Genomic DNA, 23,556 nt, shown 5'->3' on the forward strand with positions numbered 1-23,556 from the left:
GATTTTTACTTTTTCAAGTATTTATTATATTTTCAAATATATATATTTTCTAACTTTTTTTCAAGTATGATTTTAATAAAATACTTCAGAAGAGCTCCCTGCAGTAAAATGATGGGGCACCTCCACAGCCCTCAGTGCCCAGTGCCAGACAGCAGAGGGGATCCAGTAAACCCAGGGCAGGCACTATAATGTACCAAAAATGGAGAAGCACTTACTGTTTTTGATTTAGAAATAACTTTTTTTTTATCATTGTTATTTTGTACTGTTCTTTTAAGTTATTTATTATCCAGTTTTGAATATATACCAAGTCTTTTACCGTGCAGATATTTCAGCTGTATACAAGCACAGCTTAGTAGTATCCTTTGCTCAAGTACAAAAGTGAAGTGAATGTAAGAAATGGGTATTATTGGCAGCATTTTGTTGACTTGTTCAATAGACCAGAAGTGGAAAATCATTTTGTATTGTACTTAGTATAACACATGATGTAAGACACTTGTTTTTTCTACATGCTAATTATTTATTTGGTTTTCTTTTTGTTGTGTAGACCTGGAGTACAAACAACTTTTTGCACTTCATTCATTCCTTCAGTGTAATACATGGTCTGGTAATACTAAATCTTGCTTTTCTAAAGTTAATTCTGGTGACTTTTCGTAGATGAAAGAGTTGTATGAGGTAGAACTGAAATAGTTGTTTCTTGTTTGTAACTAGAAATCTGTTTTACTGCATACTTTGTGCTCCTTTCTCTTATCTCTATTAGATAGCATTAAAATGATTTGTGTGGCATAATATATTACTATTTACTGGAATAGAACACTAAGATTCTTGTTCTGTTACCTTTATTTTCTGGTAGTTAAAGCCATGAGGTGTAAGCCTTTTTACTCCCTTTATATGGTCAATTTTAGCTTTTCTGTAATAATGCATGGTTTGGCTTAAATGAAAATTGTGCCTATTTACGTGTGTGGCTTAGTGTATACAGTGAAGGAGTTCATACATTTCATATCAGTATCATCAGCGTCACTTTTTTGGTAGTACATGCTAAGATTTGGAAAGCTTGGTTTAGCATGAATATTTTTTTTCAACATTTCCAAGTGCTGCTTTACAGAATCATAGAATTACTCTGGTTGGAAAAGACCTCGAAGATCATCAAGTTCAACTGCAGCCTAATCATAGTACCTTAACTCTAACAACAGTCAACTAAATCATATCACTGAGCACCACATCCAAATGGCTCTTAAACACATCCAGGAATGGTGACTCAACCACCTCCCTGGGGAACCTATTCCAGTGTTTAGAAGATAGGAATGACTGCTTTAGAGGGTGGATTTGACCATTTTTTGTCAATGTTTTTATTTTTCAGAAGCTCTTTTTGTTTTTCCTTGTGAAATAACTTTAAATATAAAGTTTTGTTTCTTATTTGAGATGACATTAGAATCCATGCTTTAATACTAGGTTATGTTTCATTTTTGGAGTTTGTTGTAGTAGTAGACTGCAAAGTACAGCATTTTCAGGAGTGTGACCCAGGCTTTCAGATTATCTGAGTGTCTGTATGTCATACATGGTTCTCTAGATTGGTAGCAGTATTGCGTGGAGAGATACTATCTAAGTTTTGGTACAAAAATTGAGAATCAAAACAGATTAGAATATAGAGATGTGGTTTGTCCATGTGTGCATGAGATAGTGGTAGATAAACTAAACAGATTTAGGGTAAACTGGGAGAAGGAAAGACCCTTATCCATCTCAAGTCAGAACTGGGATCAACTGAAGAGTAGTTTTCTGTGTAGGACTGGGAAGGTTCATTGATGAGATGTACGTATATTTGCTTGGAATTCAGCAGGGCGGGCAGCTGGACTTTAGTACTTGTCTTTTCAAGATGTTATGGTTTTGTAATTTTGTTGGTGTTGCTATTCCACATCAGAACATCATGTGGGATAATGGGAGCTAAGGGGACATTTTTATTTTTTTTTTGTGGACTGCCTTAAATGGCCATGTGGGGAGGGGAACTGGAGGGGAGATTGGGAAGGGGATGGGGTTTTTGGCCCGGTTCTCTGCGAGGAGACAGCGTGGTCGGAACTTACCGCCTTCCACATCCCGCCGGTGAGATTGGAACTTGGTTTTCTCTCTGAAACTCTCTCATTATTGTACGGTGTCATTGGGTTTATTAAACTGCTGTTCATTCTCAGATTATTGTTTTTCCCCCCTCCTAGTCCCATTCGCAATCTCCCTTCCCCTCTCCCAGAGTGCACGTGGCCAGGCCTTGCCACACTGTGCAGTTAGAGAAGGGAGGTGCTTTTGTTCTTTCTCTCCCTGGGTTTGTTCCCGCTGTCAAGGAGTGAGCTCTAGAGAGAACTCCATGACACAAGATTAGTTTGAAGTCCTTGTTAAGTGGCTTTAGGAAGCTTCATGTCTTTAGGCTTATGTGATGTATTGTAAGGGAAACTGTTGATCACAGCCTGAACCTCTGAATAACCATCTGAGGCAAGTGATGAGTCAGCTGTTGGAGCACAGGTGAAGGTAATTCACCTGGTAATTCCCAGAAGGGCTGACTGCCACTAAGGTAGCACCTCTTTCTGGAGATTGCTCCTTTGTGGAGTTTTTGTGGTGAGCCTCAATGTTGGTGGGCATCCATCTCAACTGAAAAGCCTCAGCACTGGTGAGTCTTTTCTCAGATACCCTCTGACTATCTATTTAGTGTGTAATTACAACTATACCCTTGTATTATTCCAACTATGCAGGTATGTTCTTTCAACTGATGGTGCTCTTTCTAGTAGTTAGAGAAGAGAGGAAAGGTTCCTAGAAATCTTATTTTTTCTCATGGGTACTTATCTGCTAGTACTTTGATTGAAGTGCTAACATCAGGGAGAAAAATCTCAAACTCATAAAGCTTTTTAATGAATATTTTTGCTTCCTAATCCAAATAATTCTAGATTTCTGACAGTTTCAGAAGTATTTTCTGGTTAAATGCTCAGTAAATTTTGTCAGATGCTGTTCACTAAAACTAGAAAGATTAGTATTTTTTGTTTTATGTTTTGCTTCCAATGAAGAATGAAGTGACTGAATACAAACTTATTTGGTGGTCTTGAATTTATAAGCAAGCACTTAACAGGGGAAGGTATAAAAATCTCAAACTGGCCTCTTCCAAGTGAGAAATTCTATCTTTTTTGAAACAGCCTTATTAGTGGAATGCAAATCTATTTCTCAAGTAGTAAACTCTTACTTGGTCAGAACTCTTGTTAGTTACTTTTATTTTTTTTACCCATTCTTTCTGAATAATATAGTATTAGTTAGAGAGCTTTCTAATATACGCATGTTTTATAACACAAGCGGGATTCCTTTATATTACATAGATCATTTGGGATGATGTCCAAGATGTGACTCATTGTGATGTTTTAAGGCATTAATAAAGTACTTGCAAACTCATCTAGGTTGCTTTGGTATGGTGACATGATCAGGATGTATTTCCTGATTTGAGGAAATTTGCAAACATTTTAGATAATGAAGACTTGCTGTTCTTCTTTAATTACGTCTTGGTAAGGTATTACAAATTTACCTGTGTTCTACACTGTTAGTGAAGAGCAGGTTAAGCAGGGCACCACCCCAGTAAGCTCTTGTACCAGCTGCGTAAGTCAGTTATTTTTCACATGCTTTAGAAGCCTCTTAAACTGCTTCTTCTGAGCTGTATTATATTCCCAACTTATATCAGGGAAGTCAAGTCTTTAAAGAGAATGAGTACTGGGGAATGGGCAACTCAATGTTGCATTAGTAAATCCTCACTTGCTGCAGCCTGGGAGCTTGCTGATCTGCTGTTAATGCTATGTTTTGCACTGCATTACAGCATTTAGTAAGATGACTTTTTGCAATAGTTTGTGTTTTCTGTGCTTAGATATGGTTCACCCCTTCCCAACAAATATGTTAAAATCAACAAAAAACAACAGCAGACTTTTTCTTAAACTCAGGTCTGTATTTATACAACTGCTGGTCCAATCATTGGTTTGCAGTTGAACAAGTGTTGTTTTTACAAGCACAGACTGGAAGGGGAGGAAAGTTTTGTATTACATGTTGTATTTTATGTTTTATTTTATATCCAATCTCAACTCTGTCAAGAGATGGGAAGTTGACTGGTGTATCGTAGGAGTATTACAACAGACATATCAAACCAAGTGTGTGAAAAATGCATCTGGGCACAGTATATATCATTTCTGTCCTCTGACTGTATTATCTATATCACAGTATTGTTATAAACTAGTATTATGCAATTATGACTGACTTTAGTGCACACTGAAAAACCTATGAATTATTTGAGATGGATTAAATGTACTTAAATGACTCTGTGTCCGTATGTGAGTGTAAAAGAGATTCAAGAAACTGAGTGAGGTTCAGCTGGGAAATGCATAGGGGAAAAGCAGCTATTTGCATGAAGATCGTCCATGTGATTTCCTCTGTAGATCCTGTCAGATAACTTATGAAGTAAGGAACTTCTGTAAGAGCTGTGATGCTTCATGCAGTGTGCTTTGACAAGAATTAGTATTGCAGTATTTCACAATTCTAGGGTTTCTTTTTGTTGTTTGTTTTCTTTATAGAGAATAACAGTCGTGTTTTATGTCTTCATTCAAAGCGAATATAAAGCTTTTATCTGGGAACGAAACTCTGTCTAAACAAGAGGTTCCCAACAGAGGAGAACTAACAATTTGTTTTTTGTCACCTAGTTATGACATTGAGAGGTTTTCCAGGTTTCATCAGTTTCTGTATTTTGTGTAATCCTTACATCAAGTAATTTGCCACAGAAACTGGTGGTTGCTGGCTTTAAGTTGATATAAAGCACAATTATAGTTTAACAGAGTTGTTTTTAGCACAATTAGAGTGCTCACCTGCATTGGCAGTTTAGTGCTTAACTAAATTATCTGTGTTTGAGAAAATGCAATAATTGTTCCTGCTTAGTTTTGGAGGTTGTGAAGTACAAGTTGGGTTTTTCTGACTAAGCCAGAGGTAGTGTTCCAGGATTGCCCCTTGTTCTCCAACTGTTAAAAAATACTCAGCCTAAAGAACCAAAGTAGATCTAATGTGGAGTAAACTGCCTTGAGATGTTTGTAGGATTTCAGACAAAAGTTTTTTTGCAGCTGAAGACTTTTCTTCTGGCCCGCTAAAATAGGCATAGTCAGAATGTGCTGTGTGAATAAGCAGCCCTTTACTTTGTTTAGTTCTTGTACAAGGCCGTGTGTCTTTATTTGGTGTTAGCTATTCAAACACTGTTTTGAATGCTGGGTTTTGTTTTGCATCATGAATCATATCCTTATAACATCTGAGTTACTCATGGATAGCTATTGCATTTGTCTTCATTGATACATTCATTCAAATTCATTACTGAGTATTTATCCTTATAGCTGACTTTAAGGTAACGAGATTGATATTTATTTATTTTTTTTAAAGAACTTAGTTATAGCTCCATTGGTATCTAATTTATGTTCAAATCTGTGGGTGCCCTAGTAGGAATGGCCGTTTTTTCTCCCTCTTCAAAGAGGTTAACATCTCAAACTGAGCATTTGTTTTATTGCTTTGGAGCAGCATTGACTTAGAGCAGTGAGTGCATAGCATGTCTGGGAGGCAGATCTAAAGCCTGTGTGTTTGACGGCCAAGAAAGAGACGTGCTGTGACCTACCAGGGTGGTATAGTGACTTCTGAGCAGCTCATGGGAACTGTGTGGTTGAGGTTCCAATGCTCATCTGTAAACTGAATGCATTTCTTATTGATGTTATTAGTATTGCAATTTCCATTGTTGCTTAACTTTTGGAAATAAAGCAGAAGTTGAAGGAGTTGATTCCTAAAGTAAGAACCATGCTGTCTAGGTCATGGTTGCATGAACAGGTGAGCTGCCAGAGTGAGTTGGTGCTCCCTATGCATCTTTATGTCTCTGTCAGGTTCCTGACAGTTTGGCAAACGAGTTAAATACAGTGGCAGAGAGTGTTAGAACTTTTTCTTCTGTGTTGCTTTCCTATGCTGTGCTGGTAAGATAAATTGGCATATGGATGTCAGCACCAGTGCTGGGGGAAATGCACTAGAAGGAGAAAGGCTTGTTTATGACAAATTAATGTGGAACTCCTTCCCCTCTCCTCCAAGGATTAGCATCCTGTGAAGCTGTACCCCTAGGGCTCTTTGGTAAGTTGTTCTGACTTTTTTCTTAATTGCAAGTTTCTTGCTCATTCTAAGCTGATGTGGTTTGGCTTATTTCAGGCAGCAGTGTGTTGCCTGATGCTGCCTGGTTATGTTCTTGCTTCCTTTCTCGCTCTTCTGATTGTGCAGCCACGGAGTAAGCTGATAACAAAAGTGCCATTTTACTTGCTGTTGTTTTCCAGATGAAAGAGAAGCTGATACAACCTGTAACCACGGGGCAATATAAAGATAGGATCAAGAATGCACAGCTGCAGCTGAAGATGGTTGTGAGCAGCCTGGCATTTTGAGAACCAGTGCTAAGCTTGTTGGTCCAGGGCTAATCAGAATTGCATGTATTGGTTCTGGACACTTCTTATCTGCTCTTCACAAACTGGTTGCTCCTTCTGTGGTGGTACCATCATGGTGTTAGCTGAGGGAGGAAGAGAAGCTGCCTTTCCTAAGATGCTGTGCAGCTCTGATGTCATAACCCTAGCATTCAGAAAGAACAACAAGTGGATAGGTCTTGCTTTTAAATCTATCTTATGTTTCAGGAGGTTTACAGGAATAGCAATGGAATGGTCTTTCTCCCAGGATTATGTTCCCATTTGTTTACCCTTTTTTATTCCAGGGCTGCAGAATGTCAGTTCTGTGAAGTACAATAGCAGAATTCCTGTAGGAGTTTTAAAATCTGAAGTAACCTGTATTTCTTTTCCCAGGGAAATGGCTGAGAACTTCTCACCACAACAATGCTTGAGAAATTCTCGCCTTGGTAAACCTATTGGACAGTTGTATCAGTCTATACTTTAGCTATTTCAATTTAAAACAAGGCTTTCTCTAAGAAGGTCAATGAAACTACTTTTCTTTTGATACTGCATCCTTGTGGATGCCTGCATAGTTCTTCTGTAAGAGAAGTTTTACTGGATGAGTCAGTGCACTGAGTCATAGGCAGCATGAAGCCTGTAGTGCTCTAGACTAATTGGTAACAGTTTCAAATTTAATTAAAGCACAGTTGTCAGCTCTGCGTTACTGATTGACATCCCAGTAAAGTATTTTGTTTTTTGGCAACTCACATTAATTGTTCTCTGTTTGTGTGGTTTAGGATCCTCTTAATGTTGAATAGTTCTGCCATTACTGTTACCATCTCTGTGCTTCTTGATTTCTGTACTTCTCTCTTTGAATTTTTTTTCTTGTTAGGTAACATTCTCAGTAATTATGCTCTTTATCCTGCTTGTGACTTTACAGATGTGTAGAGTCCTTTGGTGATTTTTTTTTTTCTTAGCATTTTCATGTTTTCTAACTTCAGCTCTTCTCAAAATTCTGTAAGCATGATGCAAAATTCAAAGAAAAGGAAAAAATAAAATAGTAATTTTTGTTGACTTGCAGATCATGTGTGCAGTTGTGATAGTTTGTACTTCTAACATTTGTCTTGTACCTTGATTTAACATAACAGATGGATTCTGGTTATCCCAGCATGTGCTATCTTCTACAGATGCTGATGTGATGGTGGTTTCCAGTGACTAGGGATACTGGGACAGATGGAGCCTTTCTCCCTTTTCTTCAGTTTCTTTGTATGCGATTCTTTCTTTACCTCCTCAAGGAGCATCAGGGAAAGAGCTGTGTTGGACGAAAAGAGGCGATGCCTCGAAGCTCTGTATATCTTTCATTAAGGGAAGGTGTTCAGGGTGTTAGGTCAAAATCAGGATGTGATTTTTTTTTTTATTTTTTTTTTAGTTTTTATTTTATTCTTAATCACTTCCACTTTTGTTTTTATTTATTAAATCTATTGGCGCTGTGCATGAATCCTGGTTTCCCCAGCTGTGAACTGAGGAAGGAAAACTTGAATGACTTGTAATGCTCTGTGCAACTGAGTTTCTTTTAAAGCCTTTGAGATAATGTTTCCATAGGTAATAAATACTGAAGCTTGGAGGATGGAGAAATTAATTTCTAGAGACCAAATAAGGAAGTAGATGTTTTGAGTACCTGTGTCTTTTTTTTTGTCTTGACCAATTTCTCCTCCCTTACATGCATTTAGTTATAAAGATCTTTCTAAACCAGAAGACTATCAGAAATACACTGCAGATTCACATTCAGAAGTACACCTGACCAGATTTGCAGTTGCTGCTGGTGCCCAACAAGAGGTGCTAATGGAAGTGTTACAAGCAATTGCATTAGGAAATGGATAAATAAGCATCCTGCACCTTTAAGTCCTTGAGGGGCAGAAAATAAAAACTGTGGGTTCCATTCATGTTGGATGCATTTTTGACTGACTTAGTCTTTTTTTATCCACATTGGATCTCTTTGAATTCAATTTTAGCTCTCTCCCTTCAACATGATACCCACAGTTCCAATATTTGCATGAAAAGCACTTTATTTGTTCTAACTTGATGCCTGATAATATCATCAGGTTCTCTGAGCTCTTGTATTTTGAGATAAGTGAATCATACTGTCTGCTCCAGCTGTATGAAAGCAATGTTAATAGTCCTCTGTTGAATAGCTGAAGGCTTTGAATGTTGTATTGGACCAGAGATGTGTGTCCTAAGGGACTCCTTTTCCTCCTTTCCTATCTTTTCCACGTCTAAGCACAGTTTTGTATGAAGCAGCAGTGACTGAAGGTTTTCTGGTCTCTCCTAAAATGATACTCAGTAATTTAGTGACTGTTGTAACCTGTTTTGCACATTAACAGTGGTAGTAGCATGTTCAGTGATAAAGTTATGTGACCTGATGTCTATAAGTGGTGGCTTCTTGAACATATGCAGTGTTGTTCATGTAGTGTTGGCTATATAGTTACCAGTGGTATTAGTTTCCTATTTCTGTTTTCTGCAAACAATTTTTACATACAAATACCCAGGTTTTTGTTTCTAGTTTCTCAGACTTCAGGCCAAGTTATTGCTGGTTAAAATCTGTCTATTTCAAACTGGTACACTGAAGATGAAGAAATAAGACTTATAACTTGTTAATGGGGTTTCTGCATCTCAGTACAAAAGTCCAGAGCACCTCCCTACCAGTGACATAGATTTCATTTTCTGTACAGAGAGGAAATAATTGAGAATATTTTCATATTCTGTTTAATGTATGTTTTTTTTAATGTGCAGGACAATGCTTCCTTCATAATGCAAACAAATAACTAGTGGTGATAGGTACTATGTTTGATTTCATGCAGTATTTAGTGAAATATTCGTGGATTGTTTTCTGCATTGATGTTTTCCATGTTACAGCCAATGGTTTTGCTTTGCTATGGTTATCTTGTACCAAAATTGTACAGAAGTTCTTTCAGTTTACATAGTTCTTCTAATCAGGTTTGGAAAACATTGTCAATACATGGCATCAGAAACAGTACTCCTGAGGTATGTGTTAATCTCTTGTCTGCTGGTACAGAATAACTGGAGAATTAAGATGTAATTTCAGCAAATGTTATGCAAGATTTCTGACCTGACCATATTGAGTAAACACGATTAAGTGCTCAGAGGATGCTAGAGCTGGCATTTAGAAAATCTGAAAGATAAAATGTAACACCTACTAAGGCATGGAACAAACAAGTATGGTACCAATTTTAGAATAATTTCAGAGGCTGTAGTAATATAACAGTTCAATAAGGAGGATTGGAAACATGCTCTTAGCCCAGTGATCTTTATGACTTTGTGAGGAGCTCTCCTGACTGACTTTGAAATGTCTTTGTTTTTCTCTCAGCAAGTCAGATTGTTTGCTGTAGTTTGTAATAGGTTAATAATAGGTTAAAATAAATATAAAAGTGTGTGTATATATGTAAGTAAAATAAATATATATAAAGTAGAAGAGTGAAATAACTCCTCTTATAACATGCTACTACAGGTAGGACTTGCCTCATAAACAGAGTGTCTTGCCATGATTTGCAGTTAAGTATGCTGCCTCTCTGTAGCTTTTGGTGAGAACTTGCAGTAATATCTGTTGAAATGCAATAGAATTGGTTGAAATGTTTAACTAATTGCTTGCAACTTTAATGTAAAATACAGTTTATTTTGCACTTGATGTGCTTATTTATTCTTTTTGTAATTAACATCTGGATTTTTTTTTGAAAAGAAAAGCAATAATGCAAAGCCAGGTTTGCCTTGCTTAGTCATGACATTGCATGCTGTGATTTCTAGCATTGCGTGCTATCTTAAAATACCTCAGTAATACAAATGAGAATGCTGTTCGCATTAAAATGAAAGCGATGATTGTTCAGTACTCAAATTATGGATGCGTGTTATTTTTCAGTGACTGATGTCAACTCTGCAAGCACTTTAAACATATTTTATGACAGTAGGTGCATGTTGCCGGTTGTCTTTCATTAGTATTGGGCTAGCTGCAGAGGTGCAACAAGAGACTGAAAGTTCCTGGTGTTGACTGAATGCTTTGAAGAATGCAATAGGTCCATTCTGTAATCAATGGATTGTATGAAAACTATATTTATATTTGCTTGTTGTTGGTTGTTGTTGCTTCTTGCTATTTTTGCCAGCGGTGAATGGTAAGATTTTTCTCAGGGTCTCTATTGTATTTTGATTGCTGTATTAATGAAGTAAAGAGTATTAAAGTAAATAATAAGTCACACTAGTCTCACTAGGAATTTGAACTCATATTTGTGGTAGGAAATTAATCTGGTTTTAATTGCCCATGAGTCTGAAGTATGTTCCTTTTTGTAAAGCTGATCTCACATAAAGATAAATCAGTAACTGGCTGTTCTTTAATTATGTATTACAGTATTGTACCTGCATACTAGATGAGAATGTGAGCATCTCAAGTTACGGTGTATTGGAGGTCATTAAATCTTCCCTGCTTTATGAAGTTTAGTAGCACTACATTTCTAATTACTGAAAAATGCATGTTTGTGCAGCTTGTTTTAGAGTGGCTATGTTTAGCTACAGAAAGACACTCGCTCACTTTGTAAGTAACTCCATAGGGATTTTGACAGCATGGAGTACAATTGTCATAAAACAATTGCCAAAAAGTTACAACAGTATTTTTAGAAAACTGTCATTGCAAATAATTTTGAGATATTCTAATGTAAAATCAGAAGGCATACCATAATTACTGCAGGATAGTTTTTTGTATTTCAGATATACATGACTGAATTATAGAGTGATCCAAAAAATACTGTGTTAATATAAGGAAAAGATAATTTATGTGAATTGTATTATCAATAGCAGCCTGTGTTCTTCCCTCACTACTTTACACCTACCTTTCTGTTGTGGTTTGACCTGGCAGGTAGCAAGTACCATACAGTCATTTGCTTGCTCCCCACATAAGTAGTCAGATGGGGTGGGAATCAAAAAGAAAACAACTTGTGGGTTCAGGTGAAACTATTTACTAATACAGAGGAGGAAAAGTATAATAGTTATGATGATATGTCATATATATATATATATATATATATATATGACAGTATACAAGTGATGGGCATGCAACTGCTTATCACTCACTGACTGATGCCCAGCTAGCCCCCCAGCAAGTGGATAACCAGATGAACTCCTATTTCCTTTGAAACTTTCCTTCTGTGTATTATCATATAGTATGGGATATCCTTTTGACCAGTTGAAGTCCACTGTCCTAATTCTGTTACCTCCCCAGTTCCTTGGCCCGTTTCCTGAAAATTACTTCGATTCTGTACAGCATTGCTTAGCAACAACTGTAAACATCTGTCTATTATCAGCATTGATTTTTGTCCTAGAATAAAAACATAGCATCTTACCAAACACTCAATGAAAATAATTCTAACTCAGCTGAAACTAAGATGCTTATCTCTTCTTCAATGGGGGGAGGTTTGTGGCGTTATTTATGCTAAAAATGCTTTGGAATTTATGTATGGGGCCAAGGACTTTCAGAACCTATCTTTCATTTTCTTTAGGTTGTTGGTTGTTAGTCTTAGGTGTACAAAACCTTACTACTTTCCAAGCAGTGACTGCAGTGGTTGTTAGTGAAGATTAAAATATGTTTATGGATTAGTGCCATACTGCCAGTATCACTATGATGTGGAGGAGGATTTTGAGTTTCTTCCTGAAAGGCATCACAAGTCAAGGTGGATGTTATCTGACTTCTGGTGATGTTTTAACTGCTCCCTGCACAGTATTTGTGACTTCTTCAAATCCAAGTAAATCTTCATGTAACTCAGGCAGGTTGTGGTTGACAAACACAGTAAAAAAAAAAAAAAAAAAAAAGTATGCAAAATAGTTCACTATTATGGTATACCAAAACTTTTAACAAGTCACAGTGTTAGCAGACACAATTAGCATCCAGTGCAAAAATAGAAGACATCGAATGTCAGGGGAGACCAGAGATCCTTTAGTTTTTAAGGCATCGTAGTCTACAGCACATTTCTATTGCTGAAGACAGCATGAATGATGTTAAAAACAAATAGATTATGCTTGCTCAGGTCACTGCTTTTTGACTTCCTCTTATAGAAAATATTATACATAATAATATTGAATGAAGTAGTAAGAGAACATTGGTTGTAGTGCAGTTGAATTGGTGGCTGTACACAATTCATGATTTCATATTTAAACATCAACCAAAGGTGAATGAATAAATTATTTTTCAACTAACGTTTTTTTGAGAGTACCTCGGTGATAGTTTGACAATAACTGAGGTATAATACAATCAAATTGGGTAGGTATTTATATTAAGCTATTTGAATATAATGGAAAAATTTAACAGAAGGTCTGTTACCAATAATTATTATTTATAGTGCCACAAAGCTACATAACTATTATTTAATGGTACAAGAACATCTGTGAGATTTGTACATGCTATAAGTTTTCAAGCATGTTACTCCAAACAGAGTTGTAAATTGAGTCCAGTCATGAACTTCAGTTGACAGGAAAAAGACTCCATTTGTCTTTCAGATGAAAAGTGATCCTACTTCCATTAGTCTCTTTTAAATAGATTGTTTATTTCGATACTAAGATGTTCCCAAGTCAGCACCGACATTTTGGATTGTTTTGTGTAATTGAGCTGATGCAAATGACTTTGCCCCCACACATGACAAGTAGATGTGCAATAGCACTACAATTAATATATGTATTTTTTCCTGACTGAAAATATCTATTTAAATAGGTTTTAAAAAATGTATTAAATTTTTAATTGTACATGAATGTTTTGACGAGAAATTAAGGGAAGTACTTCAGTTAATTTAAGGATCTCTTATTTTTTGCACTTATTGATCATCGTAACTTGTTTGGAATTAATTGTAGGAATAAATTAAAATGCAAAATGATACCTGAAATAAACCCTAGAAGGAGATGTGAAATTACTTCTTTGTTGTCACTGATAATCTTATACCTTAATAGTGCCTTGTAAATTATTCAAATTTGAAGTTTATCTTCTGGTATTTATTTCCATTTTCTCCACTGCTGTTCACAATGTGCATTAAGACAGCCCTAAATTTCATTCTGTTTTTCTATTATACTGGTCATAGAAATGATTTGTCCAAGCCATTCTGACAGATGTTGACATCTTGCATCAGAAGTGATGAATTGCACAGCAACTCATATACATCAATATACATCAAATAACATTTTTTAAAGGCTCTTGTTCAAAGTTCTTTTGGACTTTACAGAAAAATAATTTTAAAAGTATTTAAGAGCTCATATAGTGAAATTTAAAAAAAAGTGGTGATTGGCTGAAGAACCATAAAAATAAGAAACATTTGAGTTCTTTTTTTTTTTTCCATGGTTGAAAGGTAGGTGCAGTAAGAAGTGCACATGTTGAATACATGTATGATAAATGTTTAGGGGTGATCTTTTTTAGTTGTTTCTCCAGCAATGTAAAAGGAAAAAAAAAATACAAAGGAGAATATAGAAATACTATGACTGGCTTGCATTCTGAATTATAGCAGTCAGGGTATCAAAACACTGTTTTTAACATGGTTATTTTGAAAAATATTGTGTGTACTGCTATAATGTCATTAGAAGCCAACAGTTTCTGGAAATACTTATAATGCACTTGAGATGAATGTGCTTGGGTGTTGACCTGGAAGAAGAGGGTAGGCATATGCTGCGTAGGTTCTCCTGATAATGAACAGTTCCAGCAGCTATTAAGGTTCACATCTGATACTGGTCTGAGGAGGAAAAAAAAAGAAAATGAACAAAACACAAAACTTCTTCTAAAATGCCTTGCTTTACAGAACAGTATTTTTTCCATTCCCCAATTTTCTTACGAACTGTGAATTTTAACATGATGTTTCAGAATAATTATATTTTCAGTAGATTTTAAAACCTCATTCAGTATGGTTTCAGCAGTGTGGGAGTACTTCAGGTTATGTTGGTCCCAGAAATAGCCTGTTTTCTAAGAGACTTGAGACCGTGTTAAGGAACGGGGCCCTATGAACTTGCAGTGTTCTATGGTCTGTGGTGGTTCAGCTTCTGCTGGGTGAATTAATTCTCTGTGCAGTGTAGAATGTATGTATGCATTAAAGTATGTACGTATTCATGAGAGAATGTTCAGTTTTTGGGTATGGTTGCAAACTAAGTTGGGCAGAATACATTTTTTGTTATTCGACTTAGAAGGGTAGTTTTATTATAATATTATGTAAAATTATTGAACTATGTTTTTGTTCAATTGTTTTTTGATCTGCATGTGCCCATTTCCAGAAAGGGCAATCTATGAAGGCTGTCTAAAATTGATGTATGTATTCTGTGCATAAAACTGAGCGTTGACTGGATGGGGAGGGAAAGTCTTAATGTTCTTATCCTGTCATTATTATGCAACATGAGAAGTTTGTTTCAGATATGGTAGATTGCATATATATTGAGAAGGATTTTGTTACTTGATGAAGTTGGGCTGTTGCCTTAATTTTAAGGCACTTGGCCGTGCCCATAAATTCCTGGTTTTCTAAGTTGTGCGATTGTCATGTGTTGTAAAGCATTTAGGTAATTTAAAAATGAACTGGAATTGAAGAAAATCCTCTTCAGTTTGAGTGCTTGGTTTTATTTGTTTTTTATTGTATCTCAAAGAATGTATCAATAAGTGTTTAAAAAGGCCTGAAATGCTTGTTCTATGATTCCAGAAAGTGTTACATTTTAGTGCAAAAAAGCCTTTTCTGTCGTGTTCTGAAATACTGACCAGATACATTTTGGAACTGAAAATGTATGCTTTGATTGTTCTTTGGTTATAATTCAGAAAATGATTTGGAATGGGCTGAGCCATATATATCTAGTTTTCAACAGCTCTTACTTCTAGCTTGGAAGAAGGTAATTACAAATCGGAATGGATCTAAAATTAGTATCTTTAAGTTGTTTTGTCCAACTGTGTAATTTTTTTTTTAAACAGTACTTTACCCCTGCTATTAGAAATGTGGATATATATGTGTATTTATGCATGAGCCTGTGGCAGGTAGGACATGTTTTCACACCCAGAGAGTCCCTTTCATTCTCTGTGCTTATCAGTCTTGAGACTTGTTCCAATTCAGTATAAATAGAGGCTGGATGTTCAGAGCTGTTATTCAGGAAGTCCTCCTTCTAGGAGCAGCGCTAGCCACAGTTTTCTGTCAGAAGTCCATTGAGGACCTTGCACAATCTCAGTCCAGCCTATTGGCTGGGATAGACTTGCGGTCTGTCACTGATCTCCATCCTTTTCCTTAGGATGATTAAGTTCTATTTTGTGCTGGCTATAGCAGAATCCTTACTTTTAGAGGCTTGGAAAGAAATACAGCCAAGTTTGGATATATTTTTTCCTTCCTTCCAAGCATAATTTTTTTAGATTTTTACTTCTGATTAATTTTCTATGTTTATTACAACTGTTGGTTAAGTGAGATTGGCATTGACAAAGGTCAGGGCTGAGAAGCAGTTTTCTATTTTGAGTTGATTTTGTTGAGGTAGATTTTGAGATTTGTGGAAAGGAAGGGAAAAGAAGCAATTAAGTAACTGTCTTCCCACTGTGAACCTATGTGTCTGAACAATAGTTTAAGTGTTTTAAATTGACTCTAGCTTTTTTCCAGATTTTTTTTTTTATTTAATATGCTTTCATTAATTCTTGGTTTTGCAGAAATTAGTTGCTTAAAAAAAAGTTAAAAAAAAACCCATATAACTGATCAGCTTTTACTGCTAGTGGAAGACACATCCTTGTACAATTCCTTTTCTTTTTAACTCAGTTTTCTACTTACATCTATATGGAGTAGTTCTTGTAGCCTGAGAGTGTACTGAAGCTGTAAGCTGAGGTAAAATCAAGATGTCTGAGCAAGAGGTCAGTTATATTTTTACTTTAATGTGCTTAGAGTTGATATTTGAAAAATAAAGCAGAGTGGAAAACAACTTGTGTTGTGACAATGAACAATTTCTATTGTGAATAACAAGGAAACTCAGACAAGAAGTTTAGAGAACATGACTCATCACAGGAACTCAGGTAGAATGAAGAGGCAAAAAATGTCTTGCAATGTGTTGGCGATTTTGTTTATAATAATACTTTAGGATTTTATTTTTCCTCTGCAAACTGATTGGGTAGATAACAATAAGAGTAAGTGCTTACTTAGATACCTACCAACAGTGTCTGGCAAGACAATAATAAATTATGTATTTATTAGCAGTAACAAGCATCTCAGTTTAAAATGCAAGCTTGACCTTTTATGTATTTATAAGAAAACACTATCATTCATTTCAAATATAGAAGCTGTATTATTGTGGCAAATGCTGGCTTGTCATCCCACTGAGAAAGATGGGTGGAAGCCAATATGAGTGTTGTGACCCAGTCGAGAGTGATTTGGAACACACTGGTGAGCAGTGGCTGCCTCATCAGGCAGCTGTGTCACTGTTTTCTTCAGGTAGCAGTTCCTTCTTGTGAACTTATTTTTCTTAGAATACTCAATATTGGAGATTTCAAGAAAAATGTTTGTGATTTTTGACGTTTGATGCGTCAACTGCCTAAAAGTCCGTCTTCATTTTGGCTCTCTTTCTTCAACCAGTAAATGCCAGACATTTTCATTCCATCTGAGAAATCAGGTAGTGTAGCTTGGATGCAAGGTAGTTTGTTTTCAGTTCTGAAAAGAGTATCCTTGGCTTGGTTATTTTTGGATGTCAGGAAGCACATTCCTGATTTTTAGAACCCATGGAATCTCTTGCCATTCAAAAACCAAGAAATCATAGTTTAGAAGTTCCAAGCTTTTGCACCTGTTCTAGTATTTTGTATATTCTTAAAGTAGTTTCAATTTATGAATGATGTTTGAGTTTAAATTCCCAATTTTACATTCTCCTTTTGCTTTGTCGTACAGTTAAAGAAAAGGATTTGCTACCAGGTATAGTGGAGTAAAGTTTACTTGATGCAGGATGTAATCATAAGTAGAATTGCAGATGACTTCAGTCATAGTGAAATAATGTGTGTTGGAGGCACATGGCAACAAAAGTGCTTACAAGATATTTATTAGGAGATAACTTGGCAGTGTGAAGTTGTGTATTTAAAAAAAATAAAAATAAGGTGAACTTTTGGTATCTGTATAACTGTCTTAGAACTAGCTAGTTGTAAAATGAGGGCTATAAAGCTTTTGTTTGGTGCTATCTGTATGTTGCTGAAAAGCCAAATGGTTTCTAAAATGTACAGTCAAAACCGATTATAAAATTCCCAAGGGGAACTCGGAAGGGGCTATCATAACTTCACAATGGAATGGTGAGTCACTGCAGGAATTCACGCAATAAACTTTTCTTGTATTTATATGACCATGAGTGTAAAACTTTTTGATTAAAAACTACTAGATGAGAGGGAGAGAGAAGATGAAAAACAAAGCATCTTGCTTCTGTTTCGGGCATAAAAAATGAATGAAATATATATAGAGAGCATTTTAATATATATAGATGGTATGAATATGTAGCACAGGCAGTGACTTCAAATCTGATCAGTGCACCAAAGTAGTTATGTTAGCAGTAAAAGTAATTCAATTGGCCAACTTAATGATTTAATTTTTTTGTTAGGTTCTAGCTGCAAAATGTTGCTGGATTGAGGCATCTGTTTTAGGTTCTAGCTTTCCGTACCTCCACACTTCCAAGATTATCCATAGAAGATCTAGAAGGCCTTTTTAATTATTTTTAACATTACCTTAACATTGTGTCACAATGTACTTAATTTAGCCTTAACCAGGTCAGCTAGGATGCCAAGACTGCTTTCTCCTACTCCATTAATGCTGGTGATGGGGTATTTCATCTAGTACCATGTATAGAGTCGTGCAGTCATTTCCACTTGAATCAGCGCTATATCCTCTTTTGTGTTGTGATCCCTATTTAAAAATCATGTTACAGATGTCAGCTGCTGCTTAAAGGTTTTTTAACTTCCTTTTTTTTTTAAATGAAAGAGTAACACAACTTTGGTGAGCCTGGGTTTATTCATAGTGAATGTTTGCATGAATTCTTAACGTCTTTTAGATGCTGTTACAATATTGAGAGCATGTCACTTGTCATGGTACAGTGATCTTTATTTTCTTTTTGTCTGCCAGTATTAATTTTTTGCTTCAGAAAAGATCTTCTATGGTTTGTTAATATTCCTCATGTATAATGGGTTCACCAAGCTACAAGTTAATCATATTTTAAATGAGTGAAAGCGGAGGCATGTGTTTGTGAGGAGAGATTGTTAAGCAGAATAACAGCAAGTGTTCTTAACTGACATGAGGCACACAATCTTTGAAAATTCCTTTGGAAGGGGGGGGGAAAAAAAAGAAGCAGTTTTATAACTAAGTTGTCTGGAGATATACTTGCCAAAAAATAAGTTTGACTTCATATGTTCTGATATTCAAACTTCATAAAACAGTGGAACATGTTCTGGAACTTCTCGTGACTTGCAATTTTGTTGTTTACAGGCTGTTTACAGAACACACAAATAGCTACTTATTTCTAGCACTTCCTATGACTTCCTTGGCTCTGGGTAACATAAGTTTGATTCAGGCAAGGGAATGCTTACATTGTGAAAAAGCTGAAGTGGTACATTGATATACTTATGATATCAAATAAGAGCATTTAGTTGGTTGCTTTTCTCAACAACAATGAAACCCAACAACCGCCATAAAACCCCAACCCCAACGCAGATGATGTTACTCACTGTTTGTTTTTTCTTTTTTTCCCCAAAGAGTTATGATGTAAATTAGGCTGTTTTTAGTACACTCCAAAATGACACTGTAGCTTGTTATGTCCATGTATTTTAAGTTGCATAATCTCATGCAAGAAATTTGCAAGCAGTAGGCAAGGTGATTTTACTGTTAGAGTGGGACAGTGTAAAAAAATGGCCGAACAAGCGGGCCCTTTGAAAAAGAGAGGTTACCTGAGGCTGATGGATAGTGAATAAGAAATGGTTTTGGTGGCTTGGAGTTGATGTATTAAGATATTTTCAAAAGGTAGTTAAATTCTTCTATCTAGTTATGATTGAAGAAAAATCCCTTTTTTCTTTTTCAGTTTTGTGAATGCCTGAATAGATTTTGGAATAGATTTTGGAATTGTTTTTTATAGTAGGGGTGTTACATCCTCAGTCCCTGGTGAAAACAGGCTCGGAAGGTGTGATGTTGTTGCTCTTGCTTCAATAGGAGATACATGTTGAATGCTGCTGGCAATTTTTAGTGCGCAGAGACATTGGAAACTGAGCGTACAATAGCAATTGTCCTTAGTCGCAAGTAAGAAGGTAGAATCAGATTAAGTCTAAATAATGCTGAACTGGATCTTACTTCATGAGGTTTCTTTTAACAGCTTCTTTGGGTGCCTCTGTAAGGGAAAAGAACTTGTTAGAGTTCAGAGTTTTTCTGTGGATCTCAAGTGCCACAACCATTAGACTGTAAAGTGTGTGTAGTATGAGCTTGAAGGGCTGTTCAGTTCTAGTCATCTCCTTTAATTTTGAGAAATCAAATCAAATGACAGTGCTTTTCTTTAATGATTGACTTCTAGGAAGGTAAATCTTTGCTTGCCTAACTATGTTTTAATTGTCTCAAAGAAAACATGCAGAAAATAAAATGATAAATTCAGGTGTTTTAGATTATAAGTCCAGATGACTGGAATAACGATGTGGTTGTATTATAGCAGTCTGTAAAGTTTTATTTTTTTCGGATAGCTTTTAATCACAAATGCGGATGCAATTTAATAGTGGTTGTTAATTTCTTAAGTAGTCAGTTTTATTGTTATGAAATTTCTATAAATTTCTATAAAGATCAAGGGATTTCCAGAAAGCTTTTTATTCCAGAAGCAGTTTTTAGGAAACATAAATAGAAATTTTTGCCTCTTTTTCATTCTGGTCTTCACTGCTTTTGTATTTCCCTTTCTATTCCAAGGAACTTCTTGGTTAAATCTCCTTTTCAACAGGTCGCAATATTTCCCTTAAAAGATGCTTTGGAATGTGTGATTTTCTTGAAAAGATTGTTCAGATGAAGTCTGTGTAGTTTGATTTTCTTCATAAGTGGCTTTTAAATAATTTCAGGTGAAAAAGAAGTCTGCAATTCATATTGGAGGATATAGAGAATCTGTTTTTCTTGTTTGGTTTAGCTTGTATGGTGTCTATCTTCTGCCCCCGCCCTGGCAGCAAAGATCAGTTGTGCCAGAAGAGGAGGAGAGAGTTGTGGGAATTCAGAGATGCAGAAACCAGGGAAGATACTTCTTCAGTCTTATGTCTACTTGGGTTCAAATACACTGGTATTAAACAATAACTTTTTTTGTCCCTAAACTCTAGTATGCTTTTCCTAGACTATAGAATTACAGATACTCTCTTAGCAATTTGAAAAACCATTGTATTTGAAATGGAAGCATAGTCATGCAACCTTTGAAAGTGAAGAGGTAGCTATTTCTGTCAAGAAAGTAGCTCTTAAGTACCACGGTTTTCAGCCTGACGGAGTAAGGCCTGTGGGGCAGCTTCTAAAAACAGCACTGCTGCTTTATACATACAAAAGACAAAACTCCATTAAATTTTAGCTCACTTGCTTGCATTTCCCACTCTAGCAGGATTCATTGGCCCAGCTTGCCTTGTTCCAAGGTAGCTGACCGTGTCCCAGGTTTGTTTCCTAAAAGAGGAGCCGGAGCAAAGCTGCCTTGTCAGCCTAGCGGTCAAATAGACTTTGCAGACACCTCTCTGGAGTGGAGTCTACAGAAGATGTAGAGCAGTCTCCCTTCTTTGCAGGCAAATGACTTTCCCCGGGTGTCCTCTTGGGTAAATGTGTCTTAGTTAGTCAGTCCTTGGAAGTTAGCTTATTTTTGTGTGAGATTTGATAGTATAAGATAGTAAGTCTTCTGTTGCAAATATGAAATGTGCATTCCGATCTGAGGCTTCTGGGTTATGAGAGTCTTATTTCAGGAATTACATTCAGTTTGCAGGGAATTCATACCTGTGTATGATTTAGTTTGAGAGAATTCAGAGTTCCTCGATTGTCAACTTCAGTAGCATGAGGCCATGTCTGGATTTACTGAAAATTATCCTGTTTTAATTTGTATTCTGAAAACAAAATGAATATGATATACATATGGGGTAGTAGATGTTCCTCAGAAGCTCAGAAACTGACATTGTTTATCAAATGGTTAAGCCCTCAGAATAAGTCACATCTGACAACTGAAAAATGCTTGCATTTAAGGTAGGTATCCCATACCTGCCATTCTGTATTTATCTATTAGACACTGTATTGGTAATCTAAATACATACCTTAGTACTCACACACTGAGTCTGAAATCAATAGTACTGTCTTTAAACTTATATTTTAGCAATAGTTAAGTTTATCCCAGTCAGAATGTGTGTTCCTTGCCATCACACTTTGATCTGTGGTGTAAGACTGTGATATTGTCACTTCTAATATTTATGCTTAATTCCATCAGCCTTCCTTTTAGGTGGTCTTAAAAAGCAGATGGTACTGACTTCTTTATATAGCCCTATGTCTTAAGTAGCTTTGTATGGCTCAATACAAGTTGAATCAAGCAGCAAAACAAGTAGTTTTCCTTGAAGTTAAGAATGGATCTGTGTCTGTACCAAATTATTGTTCTGTTATGGAAAGCCACCCAGACATTTATTCTGAAGTGATTTTTGTTTTGTGTGGAATTGCAAATATAGAATCACCAAGGTTGGAAAATACCTATATGATTGTTCAGTCTGATTGTCCACCTACCACCAACATTTCCCCCTCAACCATGTCCCTTAGAACACTGTTTCTTGAGCACCTCCAGGGGCAGTGACTCATCTCCCTGGGCAGCCCTTTCCAGAGCTCCATTTTAGGACTAGTTCTTGTCAATGTTTTCATTGATGACTTGGATGCAGTACAGGGAGTGGAGAGCAGCACTAAGCTCTGCTCTATGGTGACAGCAGCAGTACCCGAGGGAATGGCACAGAGCTGTCAGGGGATGTTCCAGTGGGGGTTAAGGAAAGGTTCTGCACCAAAGGGTGGTGGGTATGGCACCGAGCTGCCAGATTTCAAGTGATAAGACATCACTCTCATACACAGGGTTTGGGCTTGGGTAGTTGCGTGTGGAGCAGGGGGTTGGACTCTGTGGTTCTTGTGTGGGTCCCTTTCAACTCAGGATATTCTTTCCATCTGTTATGGTTCTGTTATGATGTAATGGTGTTCTCTTCTGTATTTCAGTGTTTCCTTGATATGACATTTGGAGCTGGAGGTCATAGTATAGCTCTTCTAGAGAAAGCCAGCAACATTACAATATACGCCCTGGACAGGGACCCCACGGCTTATAAAATAGCTCAGCAGCTTTCGGAGTCTTACCCGTAAGTTGTCTTTTCCTGACTTAAATATTGTTAACACTGTGGTACAACATACACAGTTTTAGGTTTTCATAGCTTTTTATATATACTTGTAATGCATTTATGTAAGCATTACATTTTGTATTGCATATACCTAATAAAAGAGGAGATCCAGTTCAATTCATTTGTGAATGTTTGCATGCAAGTCTTTCTGTTTTTTTTTTTGAAGTAAAATGCATTTTTAGTACTCTAAGTATCTTTCTAGTAGCCAATTTTAAATAGTTTGTGTCAAAAACATTGTGCTTTACAAAAAAAACCACAAAAGAATAATATACCTTGAAATAATGTAATTTAAGTAATAAGTGAATGATTTTAAGAAAATTTGGTATTATGTCTGTCTTGACTTCAGATACTACTGAACCATTTAATAAGCCACTGTTTTTTTTGTAAGGATTATTTACCTCATGCTTCAATTTTTTTGTTTGGTAATACTGAATTTGTGAAATGAACAGAGGCTAAATGCTGACTTTAAGGGCTTTTTTGTTATACAAATATCTTGTTTCTTTATTTTGTTTAAGAAACGGCACAGAACATAAATAGGTTCCCATACAGGTATGCAACATGCAGAGATAAATGTACTTTTCTCCAAGATTATTGTTTACGCTTCACCAGGAAATGGATGTGTGTAGATAGAGAACTAGATAATATAGAACTAAAACTTAAGTTTAGAGGGAGTATAAGGAGAAGATGCTTACTGTCATGCTGAAAACTTAATAGTAT

At 36.1% G+C, this 23,556-nt stretch overlaps 1 protein-coding gene across 7 annotated transcripts in view; it reads left to right on the top strand.

Annotated features, from left to right (window-relative positions):
* Positions 1-23,556, top strand: part of METTL15 (methyltransferase 15, mitochondrial 12S rRNA N4-cytidine) — a 74,515-nt gene that overhangs the window by 7,808 nt on the left and 43,151 nt on the right. For 6 of the 7 annotated variants that reach the window (XM_085550012.1, XM_015863454.3, XM_015863451.3 and 3 more), the window contains exon 3: positions 22,664-22,800. The exons of the other annotated variant lie outside the window; for it this stretch is intronic. In XM_085550012.1, the coding sequence (XP_085406138.1) occupies positions 22,664-22,800 (137 nt within the window). The remainder of the gene's footprint in view (positions 1-22,663; positions 22,801-23,556) is intronic. 7 annotated transcript variants of the gene reach the window in all.

The sequence above is a fragment of the Coturnix japonica genome, chromosome 5 (genome assembly GCF_054131305.1).
Source record: "Coturnix japonica strain WE chromosome 5, WE-NBRP24, whole genome shotgun sequence".
Taxonomy (NCBI): Eukaryota; Metazoa; Chordata; class Aves; order Galliformes; family Phasianidae; genus Coturnix; species Coturnix japonica.